General features: G+C 43.9%; 1 protein-coding gene across 6 annotated transcripts; it reads left to right on the top strand.

Annotated features, from left to right (window-relative positions):
- The first annotated feature begins 703 nt into the window (after positions 1 to 703).
- adam23a (ADAM metallopeptidase domain 23a) lies at positions 704 to 26,092 on the top strand. 6 transcript variants are annotated; one of them, XR_006924875.1, is made up of 27 exons: positions 704 to 985; positions 1,578 to 1,783; positions 2,484 to 2,560; positions 3,042 to 3,105; positions 3,188 to 3,270; positions 3,578 to 3,641; positions 3,744 to 3,816; positions 3,943 to 4,028; positions 4,138 to 4,203; positions 4,480 to 4,548; positions 4,671 to 4,837; positions 5,166 to 5,250; positions 5,374 to 5,461; positions 5,567 to 5,618; positions 5,698 to 5,797; positions 5,903 to 5,974; positions 6,164 to 6,253; positions 7,546 to 7,626; positions 7,740 to 7,790; positions 7,924 to 7,987; positions 8,092 to 8,197; positions 8,303 to 8,422; positions 13,741 to 13,909; positions 19,780 to 19,891; positions 22,530 to 22,620; positions 23,765 to 23,961; positions 24,687 to 24,821. XR_006924875.1 is itself a non-coding variant. In XM_046840972.1 (26 exons), the coding sequence occupies exons 1-26, from the start codon at positions 907 to 909 to the stop codon at positions 24,730 to 24,732; spliced, it is 2,358 nt and encodes a 785-aa protein (XP_046696928.1). In that variant the 5' UTR covers positions 704 to 906; the 3' UTR covers positions 24,733 to 26,092. The 6 variants fall into 6 exon arrangements, 5 of the variants coding, with proteins under 5 accessions (XP_046696928.1, XP_046697740.1, XP_046695382.1 ...); XM_046840972.1 differs by lacking the exon at positions 23,765 to 23,961 and having other exon boundaries at positions 6,167 to 6,253; positions 24,687 to 26,092; XM_046841784.1 differs by lacking the exons at positions 22,530 to 22,620; positions 23,765 to 23,961 and adding an exon at positions 20,091 to 20,181 and having other exon boundaries at positions 6,167 to 6,253; positions 24,687 to 26,092.
- Positions 26,093 to 26,113: the final 21 nt, after the last annotated feature.

Raw genomic sequence — 26,113 nt, 5'->3', positions numbered from 1 at the left:
AGGTTGATGAAAAAGCTTTACACCTGTTTTAAACTGTTTTGGCTCATGCTGTCCAGCTTCTGTTGAAAAGTCTGTCTTGTAAAAGAGCAAACTAATTTCCTCTCCCTCATCAGCGTAAATATATTTGCGCTTGTGCAGTTTGCTACAGATTTGGTTTGCGAGCTCTGACTAGTCAAACGTGTTTGGAGGCCTTTTAAAAGGCCCCAGTAAGGTCGGCTTGCGATCTGATTGGTTAAAGCAACAGCTTTATTCTTGTGTATTTTTTGGCACTGCTAATTTCTGAGGGCTTTTTCAGCAGACCTTCGATCCTGGCAAAGATTGGATTGAAACTCCAACACGCTCCGAAGTGAAGAGAATAGACTACTGGGAATAATTTTATATATATTCATGGCCAAAAGTATCAATAAAGGTAAGTCAGTGATTCTAATAGAGTTTAGGTCACTGGTGGATATTATTTCTTTCTCTTCATGATCTCTTTGAATAATATGAATTGGGGAAATAATATGAAAGTAAAAGGGTTATAAGTGACCACCAGTTAGAATTTTACCTAATGTCCTATTTCTTATGTACAGAAATATTACAATATTGTGTGTTGTGATTAGAGAGGAGTGTCTCTCCAGTGCTAGTACGCCAATGGTTTTCATTAACGCAGCAGCAGATGTTGGGTAGAGAGCTGGATGCACTGCGCATGCGCAGTGTAACTCCTGATGTATGCGCTGCTTGGCCACCGCCTTCCATCCTCCCAAGCTCCTCTATCCCTCAGCTTTTCCGCGCTTCTTTCCATCCTTTGCATTTTCTGCCCTTCTTCATCTTCTTGTTATTCACCGCTCGCTCGACCATGGGCCCGGATCTTCGTTGCGGTCTGATGCGCTGATGTCATTTTTTAAAGGTCTTCAAATATGAATCATGCGTCTGATAGTCCATCCGAGTCTGCTCGCTAGCGTCTTGATTGCACTGCTGCCCTCGTTTTCCTCCGCATCAGAGGGTATGTACTGTTTACCTGCATCAATATGACATCTAGGTATGATTTGGGTTTCCACGCAAGGCTTCTAAGTAGGTGCGCTCGCGGGGTTTGACTGCAGTGGATTGGAAATGCATGCGCCGCGGCAGGAGATCTTCCTGAACCTGACAGTAGACGGGCTTTTCTCTTTGGTCACCATTAGCACTCTACTCACTTGTGTTTATATCATATGTGATTGAATCATCTGGTCTCCTGGTAAACCGTGGATCTTTTCCAGGCCTCTGCATTGCACAACAGTGTAAAAGCAAATGGAGCTCTGATGCACATCTACTGCACATCTGGTGCTTGCAAAAGAATCCGAATCTAATCATTTTTATAATATGCATGAGCTAAACATTCAAGTATTTCCTGTTGTTGTAACTTGCATGATCAGTTCTGGAGATTTTACAACATTTTTAAATTGTAGTGATTGTTTTGGGATTCTGTTACTCTTTGATTCATGGGTCACAGGCAATAGTGTGTTTTCTTGCACTTGCACTCAGTGCTGTTTCTGTAGGCCCCTGTGCATGTGTAACCGAAGGGATTCCACTCGAGTAACAGCATGTTGGTCCTGCAGTTTCCGTGGAGAATGAGGTTGTCAGTGAGCGAGGGTCTGCGACAACAGCACCGGAGCCTCCGAGAGATGGGAACACTACAAGTAAACAGGACCAGCAAGTGGCCATCACCTACCCCTCACGCTTGGTCTACTACGTGAACGAGGAGGTTGAGAGCACGTCCCATGACTTGGACACTCATGCACGCAACCAGGCAACTGAAGGCCAGGTGAGTCAGATTCAATTGTAGGATCAGGGATTTTAAATACATCCCACAACCCCAACTCACATCCTGGATAGTTTTCCTCCAAGGAGTCCCTGTGTGCAAACCCTCTGCCCCCACCCCCTGGCTGTGAGGGTGCATGTAATTCAATTTGGATTGGTGGCTTGAAAAGTTGCTCGGGATCACCACGGTTTAATAAACAATTTTGTACCGGAATGCATGTTTGTGTATATGTTTTTTTTTTTTTTTTTACTTTGCATGTTCGTGTGATGGAATGCTGACTGAGCACTTTATTGTTGTGAGGCAAAAAAACTGCAAGTCCCCCCCCCTCTTTTCTTTCCTCCCTCCCTCTTTCTCAGCAGCTGCTGAGAGTGGTGCATTGTGTACATCATCAAGCCTGGTGCGTGGACTCAAGCATCTTTTTTTTTGTGCAAAAGTAGCAGTTTGTTTTACCCCTATAGGGAGGTGAAGGGCTTGCTTGCAGTGCACACGGCCTGCCTCAGGCTGCTAGTGCAGCATTTCAGACCAAAACAGCAGTGCTGCGTAATTCGAGTGGGTTTTTTTCCCCTGCTTCTTTAAGTTATGCTCAGGTTATAATGCATATACAGTGTTTTTTCTGCTGTTCATGTTCAGGCTTAAAAGAACACACTATATCTATATGCTTGTGTGTGGTTTAAAAACAGTTTTGTCTAATAAACCCCTGCAGGCCATCCACTTGGCACAGGCAAGCTTCCAACTGGACGCCTTCGGTTCTACTTTTACTCTGGATCTTGCACTAAACAAGTAGGTGTAGCGACGTGTGTGTGAGTGTGGGTGTGTGTGTGTGTTTTGTGTGTATGCGAATGGTGGGTGAGTTCTGAGGCATTCGGCAGCATCGGTCCCACGGCACTTTCTCAAAGGAGCTGCAGTTAGTGCAACATAGACTGCATTAGAGTGTGTTCTCCGAGCAAACACTTAACAAACGTAACCTCTGGGATTAAAAAGAGTGCTAAGGGACTCAGATATGCGTTTGCTTCTTGTGGGTGGATGAGTGGGTGTGCGTCTGTGTGCATATAACTGCAGTGACTCATTGCAGTGTCTGAGTTTTAATATGTAATGTGAACTGAAATAGATTGATAACCTGCATTAGTCTGGGCAGCAGTTAGAGCCTGGTGGGGTGCAATAGAAATGTGATTAATTATTCAATAGATTATTATAATATTGGTATAGTATGCTAATCAATTCATTGTTTTTTTTATTTGCTGCTTTTTTATTTTTTTATTAGTGAACTACTTTCCTCAAATTATGTGGAGATCCACTATGAAAAAGACAAACCGGTTTTCTCAAAGGTAAAATACACATATCGGGTTATAACGCATGCTTTTCTAAAAAGAATGTTATAGTAAATGGTGTGTGTGTGTGTGGTTTTAGGGTGGCGAGCACTGCTACTACCACGGAAAAGTGAGAGGCAATGAGGCCTCTCTTGTGGCTCTGTCTACTTGCAACGGGCTCCAGTAAGACACTGTCGATCCTTTTGTGTGTGTGTGTGTGTGTGTGTGTGTGTGTGTGTGTGTGTGTGTGAGTGAACACAAACCTTGCTAATGTTTGCGTGTTTGTTAGGGAACCCACTGTGAGGCCAGATGGCAGGTGGGGCTCATGAAAGGCTTTGAATGTCATCATGTTAGTGTGTGGCGGTGGATCACAGAGCGATTCAGCCGGAGAGGGCCGACATGTGATACGATAGCAATTATGATATACCACAAACAGGTAGAAGGATTTCTCTTGTTTTTACTGACCTGTCTATTTTTTTCTGTCTTACAGCGGAATGTTTGACGACGGAGTGTTTGTCTACCTCATCGTACCCCTGAACCAGTCTCAACCTACGGTATAAACATTTGCAGTGTCTGTTTTGTTTTCTCCATTTGCTCTGCATAACTACATTTAGCAACTTTCATAATTTTACATAATTCTAAACTTTGACTTACAGGGCACGGGGCCAAGGCCTCACACCTTGCACCGGACGTCGTCGGTCCGCTTGGGCCTCGAACGCACAGATTCAGGTATGACTGCGAGTTATACATTTTTCAAATATTTTTTTCCCCTCACACTCCTAGTGAGTAACATCGTTCTTGGCCTGGTTTCCATGGTTACACCTTTCCATCTGTCTATGTCTTTCTCTCTTTCAGCTTCTGAGGACCAGGGGGAGGATGATGAGGAGGAAGAACAGATCTTGTCCGACATGCCTTGGCTCAGGCGGCGCAGGAAACGAGCCGTGAGAACCCATATTTTATTTTTTTAGACATTTTTTTACTTCAGAACTTTCTTATATTCTCAGGGTGTATATACTTTGTATTGTAGTAATGCTTAGATTTCTTTTTTAGGTACCACAAAAGGTGTTTGATGAGATCAAGTACCTGGAGATTATGATCGTCAGTGACCACAACACGGTCAGTTCATACAAATTGTGTTTATTTAGTTAATAAAAAGTTAAACATATATTCTATTATTTATGCTTCCCAAATTCTGATATTTAATACACCTATTGGTCACAAGGGGGCACAATTTAATAAACAAACAAACAACAATATATATATATATATATATATATATATATATATATATATATATATATATATATATATATATATATATATATACACACGACAAATAAACAAATGGGATGGTAGCCTATACATGGTTTTGTGTTATATTTCATTTTCCAGTTCAAGAGACATAAAAGCAAAAAGCATACGAGAAACTTTGCCAAATCAGTGGTGAACCTTGTAGACAATGTAAGTTCATTTTATTGGTCTTTTTTTTTTTAATACCAAAAAGCAAACTTAATTTATTTATTATGAATTATTTATTATTCAATCTATCCTATGATGATTTCTATTATATTTCACACTCTCAGATATTCAAGGAACAGCTTAACACACGTGTGGTGTTGGTCGCCGTCGAAATCTGGACAGATAGGGACAGGATTCCTCTCAGTGTCAAACCTCTGGACATGCTTAAAGATTTCTCCAAGTACCGACAACAGAACATCGGCGTCAACGCGGACGCTGTTCACCTCTTCACGTGAGTCTGCAGCTGGGATTTTTAAGAGCTATAGTCAAACGATGGTTCTTGTGTGTATTCAAGATGACCTTGAGTACTACAGTCATGGTCATGACTTTTGTGGCTGTAGATTAATCCAGTTGTTTTGCAGAATTTAATGGCGTTTTAATCAGATTAGTGTAAAGAGAGTAAAAACATAGTCCCAAAAACTTGCTAATCACACCAAATGTCTCAGGAGGTACCGCTGCTGTGCATGTTACAAAGATTAGATTGTTTACTGAGGAATATTTAAGTTCATTTTCTTTCATTTGGGAGCTTTAGAAAAGCAACATATCTGTTGGCATTGCAGGAATGTCACATTTCATTACGGTCGCAGCAGCATGGCGTACATCGGTGGAGTGTGTTCCGCCGGAAGAGGAGTAGGGGTTAACGAGGTAAGTCTTATTCATGCGAAAAGTAAGGCTCTTTTAGTGTAAGGTTTGCTTTAATAAAACGAGTTTTTAAACGAGCTTGCATCTATCTCCCTCTTTCTCTTTTCTTCCCTCTGTCTTTGTCAGTTTGGCAGCACTTGGACGATGGCTGCCTCACTCTCCCAGAGCCTGGCACAGAATCTGGGCATCCAGTGGGACCCTGTTAGCAGGAGAAGTATGTCTGAAACTGTGTCATACTCAATTCTTTTTTAAAACGCCTCAAGGGCAGTATATGGCTTTGATTTGAGTCGAATGTTCTGTCTGTTTTGTGCTCTTCCAGAAGAGTGCGGCTGCATGGATTCCTGGGTGGGATGCATAATGGAAGATACCGGGTATACATGCATATACACACACGCTGTGGGCAGGATTTGATGAAGCTTTACTAAAAAAAATGGTCTGCTTTTAATTCAGAGTGCAGCATCCACGCAGGTTCTCCAAATGCAGTATCACAGACTATAAGAACTTTCTGCTCAAGGGAGGGGCATCCTGTCTGTTCAACAGACCCAACAAGGTGATCCCAAACACCATCTGTTCCTCCAGACACACTGCAGATATAAAGAATCACAGTAATCACTTCACCTGTACTTTTAACCATAGAAAATGTGTCTGTTGGCAGCTCTTTGAGGCTACAGAATGTGGCAATGGGTATGTAGAAGTGGGAGAGGAGTGTGACTGTGGAACCAGGATGGTGAGTTAATATACTCCGTTATTTCCATTTATTTATGCCAAAGCAGCACATATGAATCTGCATCAGTGTCACTTCTGCCGAAGTGCCGTCTTCCAATTCAGTCTTTAATGACATAAAAAATGCATGAGGGTTGTAAGAATGCAGTCGGATTGCATATGTGTGTGTGTGTGTGTGCTTTATTTTCTGAAGCAGGAGTGCTATAAAGACTGCTGTAAGAAGTGCTCCCTGTCTAATGGTGCTCACTGCAGTGATGGGCCATGCTGCAACAGCACCTGTCTGGTAAGAGCTCAGCATTTCCTGGTCTTCGTTTCTCTTAATGGTCAGGGGGTTGTGGGAAAAAGCTCTAAAAGCATCCAGGTCTTATTTATAGTCTTTATTGCATTACAGAAATGAATGTGGTGCTTGCTGATCTTATTGGATAACCTTACATGTTCTAACATGAACCATGAACTCTTTTGAACCAAAATTGACGTGTAGAACTTTCTGACGCTTTATTTGAAAACCGGCAGTTATTTTGAAGCTAGTTTAATTGAATTTATTCTTGGTTTAGCGATAATGATTGGCTGTGGTTTTGTCTGATTGGTCAAATTGTATAAAAAGTATATACAGTATTATTAATATACAGTATTTATTTGTAAGGACTGACAGGAAAGATCCATTTACAGCTACTATAACATAAGTGAACAGTAACTGGCTTGTCTCAGGGATGGTTCATAACATTAGCATGACTGTAAATGTTATAAAAAGTACAGCAACCAATACATTAATAGATTTTAAATTGTAATATTTGAAGATATCTGTTACGTCACCGTGGTAGCTGAGTCACATACATGATTATTTTCCAGTAACGTCATATATATATATATATATATATATATATATATATATATATATATATATATATATATATATATTCTTATTGTATTCTATGGAATGTCTTCATTGCAGTTCCTTGTAAAAGTATTTTTGCTTCTGGTAAGTAGGAGGTCGAAAACAGGGGGGAACTTTTCAGTTCTGTAAAAAAAACAGAACTGGTACATTTATATACTCTCAATAGGGACCAGAAACCTTTGTGCCACTTGAGAAAAGCAAAAGTTTGTCATAGTTTGTAATATTTGGCATGTTTTCCTTATATTTTGTGAATTAAATTGCTAACTATTTAAAGATGCACTCATGGAGGAAATCATGACTCTACAGCTTTTTAACTTTTGAAAACAGGGGAAAAAAAATACAGACTTGGCTGTATATCTTGGCACTATTCAGGCATTCTAACATAGGCATGTTTTGGGGGACTGTTGGGGTCAGCGATGAATGATGACGTTGCTGTGTTTGTTTGGATTTAGAGTTTTAATGAAGCAATCTTCAGCAAACATCTGCCAAAGATGCTAACTGTAGCTTTAAAATGTATAAAGGAAAAGCAGCTTCTGCATCCTTTGACATTCTTAGTTGTATGTCTGAGAAATCATAAAAAAAAAAAAAAAGAATATTAAGATTTTAAAACGGTAGCGGTTCTCTTGGCGATCCTCAAAACATTATCTCTCATCACTGCTCTCTTCTTTTTATTTGATCAGTTCCTTCCGAGGGGCTATGGATGCCGTTATTCTGTGAATGATTGCGATATTTCAGAGTCTTGCTCAGGAGATTCAGGACAGGTTAATACACTTACAATCACTAAAGCACATCTCTGAACACCATTTCTTGCTTTTGTTTTCTCCATTGGGACAATGAGGAATGTAATAAAATATGTATTTTTTTGGTCCTACAGTGTCCTCCCAATTTACATAAGCAGGACGGGTACCCATGCCAACTCAACCTGGTAAGATTTTAGAGTTAAAATATGCCATTTACAGAAATGATGCAGGTGTTTTGCATTCATAATGTTCTTCATGCATGTGCTTTAAGCTTTTCACCAGAACTGTTGCTTCTTGCTAAAACTCTTGCTGCTGCAGGGTCGCTGTTATGGGGGTGAATGCAAGACCAGAGACAGCCAGTGCAAATACATCTGGGGTACAAGTGAGTTACGGAAAGAAAAAAAAAGAAAGAAATATTAAATAATCATATTCAAAAGCAAATACTGACCACATCACTCGAATATAAGGTGTTTCTGGGTTTTTCAGAGGCAGGAGGCTCGGAGAAGCACTGCTACGAAAAGCTGAACACTGAGGGGACGGAGAAAGGAAACTGTGGGAAAGATGGAGAGAAGTGGATCCCCTGCAGTAAACAGTAAGTGACTCATTTGCTGTTGATTTTTCAAGTTGAGCTTTCTGCAACAATCTTGATGTGTATTGTGTTTTTAAAAAGTCTGCTTTGAATCATCTCCATCTGCAGTGATGTGTTCTGTGGGTACCTGCTGTGCACCAACATCAGTAGAAACCCCAGGATTGGGACGCTGAAAGGCGACATCACCCCCACCACTTTCAACCATCAGGGACGTCTGGTAGACTGCAGGTCAGTAGCACTGCATGGCTCAAAAATCCAAATGAATTGCAAAATCTAACAGTAGTTTGAGATGAATGATGGGGTTCTATTCTCACCTAGTTTATATATCATACGTACAGGTTCGTAAGTATTTGTACAGCGACACAATACCACCAGAACGGATTTGAAATGAAGCAATTAAGATGTGCTAGAAGGGTAGGCTTTCAGCTTTAATCCAAGCGGTTTAAGACAAACATTGCATTAACTGGTTAGGAACGGCAGATATATATATTTTTTACAATTTATTTAAAGCAATCAGACAAACTATCATAACCATAAATATTAAGATTATTATTAAATACTCAGATGTGAATCCTTTGCAGCCAATGGCTGCCTGAAGTCTGGAATCTATTGGCATCCACAAATTAGTTTCCTACCTTGAGACTTATTACTAGATCATATTAAGTTGCTGCTTATTTATTGGATACTTTAACTCATTTTTTTTTCACAAATATCTGTACTTTCCAATTCTTACATTTTCAAAACAGACACATTAGTTTTTATTTGGTGAAATGGTAATATTTTTTTTTCTCACTGCGCGCCGTTTTCAGCCCATCAACCTGTTTCCTGTCATTGTGCGGTAAATCTACCTCTGGTGCATCATTTCCCGGCTCTCACACACCACAGATTTTAAATACTAGATTTTAAAGATAACACTAAACAGGCAAAAGGCAACAGAAAGTATGAAAATAACGTGGGTGAGACAGAGTGAGCGATTTAAACATGACTGTGAACAGAGACATTTTTAATCATCATCATCTTTACTCTGCTTGTGTTCTATATGGTGGTTGTTCAGCCTGGATACAATCCTTAGGTAACAAAATTTTTAATTCTATTGTATTAATATGTTAATTAAGGCTGTTAAAATGCAAATTGATTTTAACGGCACTAATTTTTAGAGCGCATTTCTGTTTGGCGATTTTTATCAAAAATATAAACAACTAAATATAAAAGTGGTGGAATTAAAACCTTCAGCGCAACACACGTTTATTAATGACGTCTTTTCTTTACTCAAATATATATAAAAAAACTCCACCGAAAGACAGGGGTGTCTCTGTCATCTCTCTTTACAGACACATAAATAAAACAACCTGAATCGGAATGGAAACATAGCAAAGGTTCTGTTTGGTGTCCTGATGATTTACGTAATTTGGAGCACCATAATTATTTTGAAACATTTACAAGAATATTTTGCCATTATGCTCTATGTTGAGTTTGGTTTCACTAATAATAAACATAAATTTGCATAAGACATCCATATTTGTCCATGTTGATTGGAGTATAAAAAGGTACATTTAACGTACATTTCAAAGAGATACAAATGTGCGATTAAGTTGCGATTAATCTTGTGTTAACTCATGACAATCGTGTGATTAATCGCGATTAAATATTTTAATTGATTGACAAACCTAATTTTAATAGGATGTGAGGTCCAGTTCCCAGTGTGACACTAAAACAGGTAGTAGTAATGGCTACTTTTTACTTAAGTACATGTCAGAGCGCAAATTTCTTTACTTTAACTTGAGTAAAAAGTACAGTTGTGTTCAAAATTATTCAACCCCCAATTAAATTACAATTAAATCAAAGAGGCACGTGTAGGTCAGACAAATATAACATAACATTTATAATGAAATAACCACAAATGTCTTTTCTGAGCTCACATCATTATCAGTTTTATTCAACCCCCAAGTGACATTCAATCTTAGTACTTAGTACAACATCCTTTTACAGTAATAACAGCTTTTAAACATGAAGCATAGCTTGACACAAGTGTCTTGCTGCGATCTACGGGTATCTTCGCCCATTCATCATGAGCAAAAGCCTCCAGTTCAGTCACATTCTTAGGCTTGCGCACTGCAACTGCTTTCTTTAAGTCCCACCAGAGGTTCTCAATCGGATTTAAGTCTGGTGACTGCGATGGCCACTTCAAAATGTTCCAGCCTTTAATCTGCAACCATGCTCTAGTGGACTTGGAGGTATGCTTGGGATCATTGTCCTGTTGAAAGGTCCAACGTCTTCCAAGCCTCAGGTTTGTGACGGACTGCATCACATTGTCATCCAATATCTCCTGGTACTGAAGAGAATTCATGGTACCTTGCACACGCTGAAGCTTCCCAGTACCTGCAGAAGCAAAACAGCCCCAAAGCATGATTGACCCCCCGCCATGCTTCACAGTAGGCAAGGTGTTCTTTTCTTCATAGGCCTTGTTCTTCCTCCTCCAAACATAGCGTTGATCCATGGGCCCAAACAGTTCTAATTTTGTTTCATCAGTCCACAGAACACTATCCCAAAACTTCTGTGGTTTGTCCACATGACTTTTGGCATACTGCAGTCGACTCTTCTTATTCTTTGGGGACAGCAAGGGGGTGCGCCTGGGAGTTCTGGCATGGAGGCCTTCATTACGCACGGTGCGCCGTATTGTCTGAGCAGAAACTTCAGTACCCACATCTGACAAATCTTTTCTCAGTTCCTCAGCAGTCACACGGGACTTTTCTCCACTCTACGCTTCAGGTAGCGCACAGCAGTCGAAGTCAGCATCTTCTTTCTGCCACGACCAGGTAGCGTTTCAACAGTGCCCTTTGCCTTGAATTTGCGAATGATGCTTCCTATGGTGTCTCTTGGTATGTTTAACATCTTTGCAATCTTCTTATAGCCATTGCCCTTCCTGTGAAGAGTAATCACCTGTTCTCTTGTCTTCCTGGACCATTCTCTTGACCTCACCATGTTTGTAACCACACCAGTAAATGTCTAGAAGGAGCTGAGTATCACAGTCATTTTAAAGCTGCCTAATTGGTGCTTATTAGGCTTTATTGCTGCTCCCTGATATCCACAGGTGTTTTCAATACCTGATTGAAAACACTTTATTGAACCTCTGTTCTTCAGAGTGGTAGTCTTTAAGGGGTTGAATAATTATGTCAATGAAGAATTCACAAAAGAAACATTTACTACTGTATTACAAAACTAATTGATGTCATTTTAGTTGCATATGGTTCTTTAAGAAGTCCTTGTAGGATTTCATTCTGAATACAATTACAAATGTACACTAAATTCCCTAAAACCATTTACAGCATTGGGGTTGAATAATTTTGAACACAACTGTATAGTCAGTACTTCAACTTTTACCAGAGTATTTTAAAACATGAGTATCTGTACTTCTACTTAAGTGAAGGATGTGTGTACTGGATCTGCTGTCCAAATACTTATAGACGTATCTCAAAGTAGATTGAGGGTTTTGATTGCAACATGGATTATACTGGCTCCAGGTGGATTAAAAGCTAAACTCTACAAGATTCTTGCAAGTATCATGTCAGTCAGAATGACCTGAGCTAACAGCAATCTCAGCAGTATCCCCCATCATACTACAGCTAGTCAATATAGAAGGGCGAGGATAATGCAGTACATGCTTTCCCCATGAGACAGCTAGTCTCATGTATAGTCTATAGTAGCCTGGCTACTATACAGGTTTTAAACTACTACTACTCCTGAAACATCATATCACGTCGGCTTACACAAACAGACATATGTGAAACTGAACACCAGTGCTGGTTTTTCCCCAACATTACTAAAGCGATTTCCTGTATTCCATTCAAAGCAGCAACACAAAACAAATGAATCAATCTTTATTGTAAGAGGATTCATTCATTGAACTGCATGAACACGGCATTGTCAGCATTAAAATACAGAAAACGTGATTTTTTTTTAAAATTTAACCTTTATTTTTACAGGCAAGTCATTAAGAACAGGTTCTTATTTACAATGGCGGCCTTATAAATGAAGGGTCTTATAAATGAAGGTGAACCAGTGAATTTTACGGCGATTGTGAAGGGAGGGCCAGTTAACAGATGAATATAAAGCACAGTGGTGTGTAATGAAAGGAGCATTTGTGGCAAACCTGATAGCAGAATGGTAAAGAGCATCAAGATTTGATAGGGTAGACTTGCAAGCAACCCTATGTATAGTGTCTCCATAATATAACATGGGTAGAATTGTCATTTGAATAAGAATAAGTTCGGCAGAAGTGGTGAAGGAAGAGCGGTTTCTGTAAAAGAAACCAAGCTTGGCTTTGACATTAGATTGCAGCTTTGATATGTGGATAGAGAAAGAGAGTTTCCAACCAGATGACTCATACATTTTGCAAAGCAATAAGTTTAGGAGCACATTTCTTTTCACATAATTTGGCATAATTATCAAATAATCCAAAAACAAATTTCTTATCATGACCACATGTAAATGTTTGTTTGTGATCCAACAATTTAAATAATCAGTTACATGCGACGATGGATAATTATTTATTCAGATTTCTTACATACACTTCAGCTGCTGCATCAAAGAACACATTTTTGCATTTTCAAGACTCTAAGCAATTCTAATAAATGGCAGCCAATGAATGATATCTCTGGTGAAATCTATATGATTCCCAAGTTTATTTTAATAGTAATAAAAATGGAGAGTGTGTTAGAGAAGTGAAGAAAAAAGTGCAGGCAGGGTGGAGTGGGTGGAGAAGAGTGGCAGGAGTGATTTGTGATAGTAGGGTATCTGCAAGAGTGAAAGGGAAAGTTTATAGGACTGTGGTGAGATCTGCGATGTTGTATGGTTTAGAGACAGTGGCATTGCCTTAAAGACAGGAGGTGGAGCTGGAGGTAGCAGAGCTGTAGATGTTGAGGTTTTCGTTGGGAGTGACGAGGATAGACAGGATTAGAAATTGGTTTATTAGAGAGACAGCGCATGTAGGAAGTTTTGGTGACAGGGAGGCGAGATTGAGATGTTTGGACATGTGCAGAGGAGGGACATGGAGTATATCGGTAGGAGAATGCTGAGAATGGAGCCACCAGGAAGGAGAAAAGAGGAAGGCCAAAGAGGCGATTTATGGATGTGTTGAGAGAAGACATGCAGGTAGTTGGAAAGAGGCAAATGTAGAGGACAGGGGGGTATGGAGACGGATGATCCGCTGTGGCGACCCCTAATGGGAGAAGCTGAAAGAAGAAGAAGAAGAAAACATGATTTGTATGTGTTGAACGGTTAATGGCAAATATATATATATATATATATATATATATATATATATATATATATATATATATATATATATATATATATATATAAAGAGATTATATATAAAAAGATTTTATATATATATTTATTTATTTATATATATTTTCAGGACAAACCCAGTGCTTATAAACAGTCTATGACACTTGACATAAGACATGTCTCATGTATCATCTTATGTTCGTCTCATTCTCATTTATTCTCATTCTTGATTCATTTCTTTCCCTCTACACAATTAGTGGTGGTCGTGTACTCTTGGATGATGACACTGATCTGGGTTACGTAGAAGATGGGACACCATGTGGCCCCTCCATGATGTGCCTTGAGCGGAAGTGTGTGCCTATCTCCTCCCTCAACCTAACAGCCTGTCCTTCTGGACCCAACGGACGTGTGTGCTCTTCACATGGAGTGAGTTTTTTTTAAACAGTCAGAGTCCTGGGGATCTTATATGTTCATACCACAATGCTACTGAATTCTTGAATCTGTTTGATGAGTAGGTAAACTACATGGGACCCCTGGGGTTTCCAGCCATATTTGGTTATTTCCCAAAGTATTACCACAAAGCTGGAGCTTTATCTTCATGAAGATATGGAGTGGGAGATCTTAAGTGGCCTGCTATAGAGCTCTGACCTCAACCCTATTCATCACCTTTTGGATGAATTGGACTGATGACTGCACCCCAGACCTTCTGATACTACATCAGTACCGTCTCAAGGTTACGAACGTAACCCTAGTTCCCCGAGGGAACGAGACGCTGCGTCGAAACGCTATGGGAACGCCCCTGCGTGACCACGCTCTGAACCACGTGTGAAATCTAGCCAATAGGCAAGCCGTGACGTCATAGACAGGCGACGTCGCGTAAACCAGGAAGCTACAAGATGGCTGTGCGGTGGTAGCGACATTAGCTTCTGCAAAGAGAGAAGGTAAGCGCCGCGGGATGCAGGGAGTGTGGCGCGGAGGCGCGGCGTCTCGTTCCCTCGGGGAACTAGGGTTACGTCAGAACCTTGAGACGCCCCTTCAGGAACTCGAGCTGCGTCGAAACGCTATGGGAACGAGTGTCCAATCACGCCACACTGACCAGACCCTGCCAAAGAGTGAGGGCCTCGGCACCAGCACGTAGGGACAGAGGAGCCCGGGGTGGCTCTGAGGTCGAGGCCATAGAACCTGACAAAGGCCAGCGGGGTGGACCAACCCGCAGCGTCACAGACGTCCCGGAGTGACACTCATGTGCACCCGGCCGCAGAGGCCGCCACACTCGGCGGGCGAGCCCTGACCGCGATCGGGCGGGGACCAGGACTCGCAGCCGAACAACTGCACCAACCACCTCAAGGACTCGTCCTGTGGAGATAAGCACCCAGTGCTCGCACTGGACACAGCCGGTCTCGTAACCCCTGGTCGGGGCTATAATAGAGGAGGGCAGAATGCCTGTAACACGACACATCGTGTGGGAGCACCTGGCCCGTGTAAGAACACTCTGGGCATGCCAGGGGCAACTCCAGGTGGGACGAGGCAACTGCCAAGTCCCAGACAGGCACTCCGAGTCGTGTCCCGGGCCACAGCCTCCGGCGCTGCGGAGGAAACGTGTCACCAATGGGACCTACCCAGCGAACACGGAAACCCTCAGGGTCGAAGGGTTAACCCTGCGGCAAACTGTACCTGCAAAACACCAGAACTGAACCGACCGGCAGTCATCTGGGTCCAAGTCATGGTGCTCACACCGTGGCGAACAGTCGCCATCGTGCGGCATACGACCTCCTCATGGAGGGAGCTCTGGAGTGAGAGGGGCCTCTACTACCTCGGTAGAGAGAACAGCCGCTACAAACTGTGTCCCCTCAGGGGCCACAGGCTCCACAACACCGGGCAGGGTGAACCAGGGTTCCGCCCGCCACCAGGTGCTACCGGAGGAGACAGACTCCCTACCGGCAAAACTTTCCCAGAACTCCCGAGAGCAGCGCAATCGGGGAAAGGCGTACAGGCGTAGCCTCGGCCAAGACCGTCCCACGGCAGCCACTGTCTCGACAGGGCGTCTGCTCAGGCATCCAACCGTCCCGGGATGTAACCGGCTCTAAATGAGAGGAGTTCGTCCCGGGACCACAAGAGGACCCCCTGCGCCCGTTGCTCGCAAGGCGAGACCGAGGTCCCCGGTGGGCGATGTACGAGACCACCGCAGCATTGTCCGAGCGGACCAACACATAGCGATCTCTAAGGACTGGGAGAAAGAGTTGTAACCCAACAACACTGCCAGCACCTCCCGCAACCTATGTGCCACAAGAGACGCGGGCCGCTCCACAGACCCTGAGAGGAGTGGCCACTCATGACCGCTCCCCACCCCGTGATGGAAGCGCCCGTCGTTAGCGTTACGCGACGACAAGGAGTCCCTAAAACGGGGCCTCGGGACAGAACGTAAGGTTCTACCATGCAACCAAGGCTCGTGGGCACACCGTGAAGACCTTGATGTGATGACACAGACTCCCTCAGGGGGAGAACCTACTGCCCCGGAGCCACCACTGGAGGGGCCACATGCGGACACTGCCGACATGAGACCCAGCAGCCTCTGGAACTGCCTCACAGTGACCAGGCGGCCTGCCCCTACCCTCCTGACTGCAGTGAGGATGACTACAAACCGGGCGGGAGACAACCGTGCCCGCAACTCGGCCGAGTCCCACACCACACCGAGAAAGTGGCCCTCCGCTGGGAAAGTACACACAACCCGGCGTCCCAGTCCGAACCCCAGTACCTTCATGCAGGCGGAACAGCACCTCAATGTTAAACCGCCAGGTGGTCTAACGAGCCACCATCAACCAATCGCTGATATAATACAGAACGCGGATGCCCTGAAGCCGCAGCGGGTCAGTGCTGCGCTCACGCACTCTGTGAAGGCACGGGGTGAGGCGCTAGGCCGCACGGAAGGACCGATATTGGTAAGCTTCGCCCCGAAAGCAACCTCAGGAACCTCCCGTGCGCGGTGAAGGACGGCTGCATGGGAGCATGCAACCTCCAGATCTAGCGTATGACAAATCAGTCCTTGGACATGACCTGAGACACGACCTCTCTAAACGAGAAACCTGAACCCGAGCCCCAAAAAGTGAGTGGTTCAAGTAGCAGAGATCCAGAATGGGACGCAACCCACCGTCCTTCTTCGGAACAACGAAGCACGGGCCGTAGCAGCCTGACTCGCAAACTGAGAGGGGAACCACCTCGATGGCCCCTTTCCCCAGGAGTGTGCGCACTCCCTGTTCCAGGACCAGGGCCTGCACGGGTCCCGCCAGGGCGGGACACACCCGTCGAGCCGGGGAGGAGAAGATGCGAACCGAATCGCGCAACCCTTCTTCACAGTACGCAGGACCCCCGAGAGACTCCAGGCAGCCCTAAGACTGACAGAAAGTCTCCACAGGGAGAACCAACCCCTCGGGGCTGGCCCCCGACCCACTCAGAGCGGCTGGAGCGGTGCTCTGCAGCCGACCACACCTCCTGAGAGGTGGCGGAACCCCCCCTGTCCACAGCGATCACGCGGGCGGAATACGGGGAGCAAACCGCTGGAGAAGCTGCGCCCTGAACACGACCCGTGGCAGGGCTAACAGACAGTCCTCCTGAACCCAAACGGCAGGAGCAGCGTACTGCGGCCGTTGAAGCCTCCTGAGAGGCGGCGGAACCCCCCGTCCGCAGCGATCATACGGGCGGAATACTGGGAGCAAACCGCTGGAGAAGCTGCGCCCTGAACACGACCCGTGGCAGGGCTAACAGACAGACCTCCTGAACCCGAACGGCAGGAGCAGCGTGCTGCGGCCGTGAAGCCCCTGAGAGGCGGCGGATGACACCCATCCGCAACGAACTGTCGAGCGGAAATAAGGGAGTTAACCGCTAGAGGGAGGCAGCGTCCCGAACACCCTGTGGCAGGGCCGACAGACCGCCCTCCAAAATGCAAGCCATCAGGCCTACGCACCATAGCCCGTTCACCAGAGGCGGGGCGACCCTCAGGCCGTCCAGCCCCTCCTCGGCCTAGAGAGTCGCCAGGGGCCCCTAGGACCGCCCGCGAGTCGGGTGGCAACACTCTCTCACCGGGCCATCTCGCTGTGCCTGGGCGTACCAGGCGCGGCTGCCGCTGAGCAGCTCCATCGGAGCAGCGAGGAACTACCACTGAAACGCCACCGCGGCCTCCTGAACCCGCCAGCAATCACCCTTACCCACAGCGTCACCAGGTCAGGCCAGGAGGGACACCATGACGCCAGAAGGAAGCTCGCATCATCCCCCATAGCAGGCCAGCCTGGTATGCCTGCAACACACTCATCGTGGAAGCAACCTGTAGCCTGACCTGCCGCGCAGCGCCACCCACCAGAGCCAAGCGGCGCCGTAGGCAAACCGATAGCCGTCACAGACGCAACACTGGGAGAGATAGCTAGCTAGCATCTCCACCACAAGCGGCAACGTCCCGTAGCCGCGCCACGCAGATCCAATAACATTCGCGCACAGCGAAAGAACATCGGAAAAGCATGCGCGTCCACGGGCCTCCCAGGACCCAGACACCGGTGCGCAGATCAGGGAGGCGCTGAGGCTGTGACACAGTGCAGGAAATGCACAACCAGCTCACTGGCGCGCGCTGCTCCCGCCACACGACCGCCAAGCTAATCCAGCTCGGACCGGCCCGTGCCACGACCACAAGGAGCTCCATATACAGCACAGGCTGTGAGGAGTCCGCAGGCTCGCCAGCATCCACCAGCTCAACCTCCTCGGAGAGAGAGACATGTAATGCTGCGCCGCCCGCACCGGGAGAAGAAGCAGCCGCCAGGCATGCTTCCCCTAATTTCCGAAATTTCATCCACCTCGGAGGAAGAAATACAGAGCACCGCGTCACACACACCGAAAAGAACCGATACCAAACGAGCGCTCTCCCGGGAACGGAAGCTCGGCTAGCAGCCGGAGCGCATAGCCACACGGCTAAAGCTAACAGCCGATACCATCGAGCCAAAGCCTCGAGGGAGAGCGCCACCTCGAGAGCGCTCTCTGAAATTCTCCCACCTCGGAGGAAGAATACGGAGCACCGCAAACGCACTGGGGGAAGAACCGTTTCCAAACGAGCGCAATCCCGGGAACGGAGCTCGCCGCAGCCGGAGCGCATAGCCGCACGGCTAAAATGCTAACAACCGATACCCTCGAGAGCCGACTAAGCACGCTTCTAAGCTAAGCAAACAACACATCGGCTGCGTGTCACCCCGAAATGAATCGGGGCAAGCAGGAGACACGCAGACGGAATTTTGCCTGCATATAAGCTCATGACTGCACAGATAACACACTCAAAGCGCTTACCTGAACTAGCAGAAGCTAATGTCGCTACCACCGCACAGCCATCTTGTAGCTTCCTGGTTTACGCGACGTCGCCTGTCTATGACGTCACGGCTTGCCTATTGGCTAGATTTCACACGTGGTTCAGAGCGTGGTAACGCAGGGGCGTTCCCATAGCGTTTCGACGCAGCTCGAGTTCCTGAAGGGGAACTGACTTTACTTACACCCTTGTGGCTGAATGAGCCCAAATCCCCACAAGCACACTCTAGTGGATCATCTTCCCAGAAGAGTGGATCTTATTATGATAGCAAACTGGGGATTAAATGTGGAATGGGATGGGATTCAAAAAGCACATATCAATCTTATAGTCAGGTGTCCACATATTTTTGTCTGTGTAGTGTAATTAATTCTCTGACAGTAGTTCCAGCTGTTATATATTTGTATTAATGCACTCAGTGTTCTAATACTTTAATGTTTTTATTTGCACTAAACCAGTAAGAGTCTCCTGTGTCAGCACTTGTGTCTTCAAACAGGAAAAAAAGCTAAACAAAAAAACAACAACAACAAAAAAGAGCCAATGTTCTACTCTTTGCTAATCAATTCATAGACCATAGTGTGATGTTTCAAGTTCAGTTTTCAAACGAATTAGAAATAAAAATGTATGTAAAATGTTATTTTCTGTGTTTTAGCTGAGAACAAATTGCTGAATTAGCTCCAACCTTGCTAACCCACTGAGCTCTCTTCAGCTGAATCAGGTGCAATTATAGCTCATGAATGCATTATGAAGTGTACCGGAGATAGAGCACACTGTCATTTGCAAGATGGTTTTAATGTTAATGGGCTCCCCTGAATGGATCTTGCATATTGAGGGTCTAAACAGCTGTTGTATTGATGTTGTGGATATCTGTGTGTGTCTGAAGCACAGAGCAAGCACTTCTCTCTATCTTAGCGTTCACCTCTATTAATGTGTTTTCTCTTTGTTCATACTTTATTCTCAGGTGTGCAATAATGAAGCCACATGCACCTGCGATGCCACCTGGGCCGGGACAGACTGCAGCATGCACGACCCACCGAAAGAACCCCCCACCGTTGAAGACGACGGTCCCAAGGGTTCGTGATGTCTCCTAGATTTTTTTCTGTTTCACAGACAGCAATAACACGTTAATTTCAGTGATACCCCAAATATAGACCCTCATCCACATACATATCACTACTTCAAACTGGGCTTCGCATATGTGTATATGCATTCTTCGCTTGGGGCTTTGACTTCCATTTTCTCTTCTGAATTCCCCCTATTTCCTCTGCGCAGTGAGCGTGGCCACTAACAGGCTGATAGGGGCAGTGGCAGGGACCATTCTGGCCCTGGGGGTGATTTTTGGAGGCACTGGGTGGGGAATAGAGTAAGCACTTCTTATCCCTTTCGACGCCACTCCCCCGATGAGTGGGAGATCTTGTGATCCCTTGTTTTGCGTGTCTGTGTGTACTTCCTCCCAGTGGCTTATTGTCCATCGTGGTTGTTGTGCCTGTGCCATGTGATTGATTGGTGTTGTGTAACCTGCTGGATCGATCAGTAAAATATCATTTTCTCCCTTTTTTTCCTTGACTGTAATCACTTTGGATCATTATTACTCTGTGTGATGCAGTGTTGCAGTGCTCTCCTTTCTGGTCCATGTGGGGCATTTACACACAGAAAAGAGAATATAAGAAGGGAGGATAAACAGTGATTTACTGAATTAAGGAGTACGACAATGCAGAATTTGAAATATTTTAACAGTTATGCAGTACTCTCAGCAGCCCAGCTCAAAAGAGTGCAAAAGTGTTATGGCACTTGTGTGTGTGTGTGTGTGTGTGTGTGTGTGTGTGTGTGTGTGTGTGTCCGTATGTGTTTATTTTACTACTACTATTATAGCATGGGGTCTGATTATAGGCAATAATCAACATTTTATACACATACTCAATGAAAGACACAGGCAAATGTTCAAAGTTAATTATGGTGTGTCTCCTCCAAATATCAATCACAGTAACTAGAACTAGCTTGCTGTTAGCCAGCCCTTTAATTCATAAAATAAGCCACCTTATTTATGGTTATAAAATCTTGTATTATATCATACACCTGAGTAGATTAGCCAGTGTCTCATCAAGCATAATCACTTAATTGTCAACAATCGGCTTAATGAATCTACACTCTGGGCTGAAATGAGATCAGCCCTGCTCTCTCTACTTCATACCCATGTCTTTTTGTGGTTTTCTTAGTTCCATATATTTTTTAATCAACTTTAAAATCTGCTTTTTCAAATGAGCAGGTATTAGGATATGGATAGAGGGATTTATGTTATTTTTAAGGGAGTTATGTTTTTTGTATTTAATGCTTGGAAAAGCGTGAGAATTTGGTCCTGCTAGGCAGTTTCTACTAATATGTAACATATCATGTGTTACATATATAATATAGTACAGAGCCTGTCAAAAGTTCGGAAACACCTAGTCTTTTATCATTTTTGAGAGACACATGCATGTTCCTGTGGTTTTTATGCAACAAACTAGGTAATTGAACGTTATTTATTTTCGTCAAACTGTCATAGCAGTAGGTTTTGGAGAACCTGCTAACTCATTATATACATGGAGGTGAAATGTAGGTTAAATGAAGGTTAAAAGGTGAAAGGAACGCTGAACCAGCATGGCTACTATTCCATACTTTTTCCATGTAATTTTATCTGGATTGAAGCTAATTGCAACCAACTTCAACATGCAAGACTACAATGAAGTCAAAGCATATCTCCAAGCTCTGTAAGCTGTAAACTGTATTTAAAGACTAAACGGTTATCTGGAGTGTTACCGATCATGGAATGGCCTGGCCAGTCACTGCACCTATGTCCTATTGAACTGCTGGGTTCTGGGATGAACTATATCACAAGGTCAGAAAGAAATATCGAACTTGTATAAAACAGCTTTTTACAAGAGGCATGGCAAAGTATTTTAAATGAATGTTTGGAAAAACTGTCCAGATACCAAGAGTGTGTAAAGCTGTGATTCATGCTAAAGGAGGACTTTTTAATGAAAATAATGTAATACATATATTAAAAAAAAAATTTGGTCAAAGTAAATTTTCACATTGTTAGATTACCTAGTTTGTTGCATAAAAACAAAAGTTCCATGCATGTTTCTCAAAAACTATAAAAGTCTATGTGATCCTGACTGTTGACAGGCACTGTATCTCGCACCGTATTTTAGCCCTTACAGTGCAACAAAAAAGGACTAAAAGTTTAGTATGTCTTTGTGATTTGTTTTTTTTTTTTGCTTAGTTTGTACATATGTATATATGTGTTTTATGTATGTCAGCGTAATCTTGTCAGACCCCCAGGCACTGTAATATGTCTAAGTCACGGCGCCCTTAGCTGTTACTTTATGGATTTCTAATGTTTTTTTTACTTCAAAAACTTGTGCCACACCCCCTCCCACCAACGTCAACATGCCACTGTATACCCCAGTGTTACAAGTTTTTGCTGAATGAATCTCCCATGGCCTTATATGTACACTGCAGTTGTATGTATTCGTCCTGATCACCATCTAAGATGCATTGAGAAACTTATTAGAGCTCGCTAACACTTTGAGCTGCAGCACCTTATCCAATGGAGCTGGCAATGGAGAATATAACATCCTCATGCATTTTCATGTGTAAAATCCTGCGTGCTGTGTGTACCTGCCCTACACAGCTTACATCATGTCTCTCTCCCATCATGCCCCTCTGCAGGTCCTAGCGCCACCAACCTTATCATAGGCTCCATCGCGGGGGCCATCCTGATGGCAGCCATAGTGCTGGGGGGGACGGGATGGGGATTTAAGTAAGAGTCACACCGCATGCTTCTTACTGCCTGCCTGCCTGGTTCAGGCTAACACACACGAAAACACACATGCACACACATAGCAGCAGCACAAATACATCAGGGCTTGAGCTTCTGCTACAGATTCTTACCTAGCCTAACTTACTATGAAGATGCGAGCTAAACGTGATGTGCCAAGTTATATAAATATGTTCATTTGTTGATTATGCTGATTATTATTATAAAACTAAATGTTTCATGAGAAAATTTGATTGGCAATGTGTAATTGTCAATGTGCTAAAGGCATACATAGATGCTACATAACTATAGTTGGGGAATCATTGTAAATTACAATATCTATATATATACATGATTAATAAAACCTTTCAATATTTTTTATTTATTTATTTATATAAAGAAAATTTTCAGATTGGCTAAGCGTCTGTAGACTGTAGCAGAACCTCCAGAAAACTGGCCCGACGCTTGAGATGCATGCGTGCAAAATAAAAAAATATATCATTTATGATGCTGTTGAAAAGATAAGTTGATGGGAATAAACAGGAAGATGCTAATTAATGATCAGCAGATCAAGATGTGTAAAAATACATTTATTTGATTTTAATCCAGTACATAGCATCTAAATCGAAATGTTTGTTTGAAAAAGCTGCTGCACTGGATTTTTCAACTGATTTGTACTTTCTTAAGCGAGTGCCTTTTGTTGCATTGAAAAAATTGTTTAACACTGAAGTTCATAAAATATGTTCATTATAAAATAATTTGACAGGATGTGCAATACAGGTAATGGGCTCATTAGCTAGCTAAACTTAGGGGTTGTATGCAAACAAAAACAGGGGATTTTTAGCTCACTACAGCATGCTGGTCTGCACATGGCATCTTGACCACATAGGGTTTGTGCATGTGGACTGGCACCTACAATGCAGAGCTATAACAGGATGCTGTATATAAGAGCATTGCACAAAGGCCAAGCTAACCTCGTTGGGCGGGAGGGGACGGTTTTCCTGGGTTCTAGGGGGAGGGGAGGTTGGTTTTTAGGGGTCGGGTTTAGATTTTTTTGGAAGGGAATTGGGGTGGGATAACCACTTTCTGACCCGCTCTCCTCGCCGTGACCTCTCTTTCAATCCCTTCCCCTTCCGTTGTCTGAAAGGGTGAAAGTATGAGCGAAGAGGGGTGGAGGTTGTGTCGTAGGCAGCCTTTGTACCATGGCTGGCTGCTACGCCTCTCTCTAACCTCGTGGAAGGCCCTGGCCCCCCTCGAAAACCTAGAACAGAGCAAGACCCCTCACGCCCCCCACCCGGACCCACCCGACACTGCTGCCTTTTCTGCCTGCTTCACTGAGACCTGGTACAGATACGCGCTGCACCGCACATGCATGCTCCCCCACCCCACCGAACCTCCTCCTCTGTCCCCCCACACTCAGTGATAGTGGCGTCTCCCGCCTAACCTCTATGTGGACAGGTGCATGTTAAACTGCTGGGATGCCCCACATCACGCCATGCTACAGGGAGATTGTGTTAAACCTCCCTCTGTCGTTGTGACTCTTGTTGCCTTTCTTGTTGTCGCTGGTGGTATTGTTCGTCGTCGTTCATGTTGTGGGTGTGAACATCCTGTTCTGACCCTCAGTGTTGTAGACTGTTTAGTCCCTTTATTTGTGTGTGTCACTGTTCTCTACCAGAAGGTAACGTTGTTCTTTCCATATCCTTCTTTGTCTTTCTAACGCATACTCGCATTCACTAGGAGGGACACTTCTTCGTCCTCTCCGACTGCACAGGAGGGCCACTGGTACCCCATGCAACCCAACAATATCAAGCAGTGTCACACTTATATAGGCAATATTTACGGAAATAATGTCCTCGATTAAGACAGCAGTTAATTCTCAAAATTCAAAAAATGTTAAAGTAAAAAAAAAAATGTGATTGCATTTAAATAGCAATTGCTGGGTTGCTCAGGTTCAGTGGTTAAGTTCAGTGCTTAACAACAGCTGCTGTGGTGTGAAGTTGATGTTTCTGGCATTGCCTGCACTAACTCCTGTACCTTCTGTTCCCTCTGCGCTTGGCTACGCTACCAAGAAACGTCAAAAAAAGACGGTACGACCCCAACGCCAGCGGCATCTAAAGGACCGGAGATTCCTGGTTTCCCTTGGGCTTCTGAAAGTGAGCTACCTGCTGGACTGTACCTTCTCCTGCTGCAAACAGCCAGTTAGCTTTACTTGAACACAAAAAAAAAAGAAACAAATGAAGACAAAGATGAGTAGATATATTTTTCACCCAAAGCCTGTCCCAGTCCCTCTCTACTCTTCCATCACCTTTGGACCATTACCCAGTTTAGGATGGGTATATGTTCTTGTTCCTGACGTCCTGGCTTGATATTGGCATGACCATCCCTGGCTGTGGCAATTGCATGGCAGTGGAAGGTCACTAACTCAAAACAAAGATGGAAAAACAAACTGGAGAGCAAATCCTCCTAGAGAAAAGCAACCTACAGATGAGCGTACACTGAATAGGTTGCACTGATCATGGAATCATTGCCAGGTGGGAGTCTCTTCTAGTGGTCTTATGGTCTTAAGGTCACATTTCAACAAGGGTAAAAAAAAACCAAACTCATTCCATTTTGAGACTAACATGAGCTCTTGGTCTCGTGGTCTTAACATTGTTTTACATGGACACGGATTTAAACTGCTTTTTCTTTCAAGTTTCAGCATGTTGTATTGTAGGCATTTTATGCCACATTCAAAAAAAAATAATGAAAAAAAAAACCCCAGAGGAATGGCATCCAACAATTTGGCCAGCAACTTCTTTTTCTGCTTAATAAGTTCACCTTAAATCGCCCCACACATGCACAATTAATTATATATGCCTGGTAATGTCAGTAATTGCTCCCCTTACCACAGTACTTATTATACTGAACCACCATGTGTGGTCTGTCCTATCGGTTTAATTCGGAGAGCTGCATGAAAAAAAAAAAAAATCAGCACTGGGCGCGAAGCCATGTGAAGCCTGCCACACTTCTTAAGGTAACTGCATGTCAAAGGAAAAACAGTTAACTTTTACTTACTATGCAAAAAGGAAATGTCGCACAAACCCTATGGATCAGTACCATAGAGAGATGATACTAACAATGAAATTGCTATCATTAGGCAGTCTTTTATATGCTTGGACACGTTGGTCTTTTAAATTAATTACTTCTATTAAAAATGAATGTTTTAACAAAAAATGAACCTCAGCTTCTAAAAACTGAATATTTGTTACCATAATCATATTTGTGGGACAGATAAGTACAAAAAAATATGAGTAGTCAGTAACCGGGCTATTGTGAGCTGGGAATTGGGAGGGTTTTGTTTTGGGTTTTCAAGGGTTTTCTCCACTGACCTAGGGCACCCGATGTCAATTCTCATCTCCTTGATACTTTAAATTCATCTCATTTTCCCATGGAAACATTTACAGAAGAATAAAATTATTAAAAACGTTTAAAAAAATGGTTGTTGAAAATTTTTCTG

This window comes from Silurus meridionalis, chromosome 1 (assembly GCF_014805685.1).
Source record: "Silurus meridionalis isolate SWU-2019-XX chromosome 1, ASM1480568v1, whole genome shotgun sequence".
Lineage (NCBI taxonomy): Eukaryota > Metazoa > Chordata > Actinopteri > Siluriformes > Siluridae > Silurus > Silurus meridionalis.
Note: the sequence above shows the minus strand (reverse complement) of the source record. Positions and strands in the feature narration are given on the sequence as shown.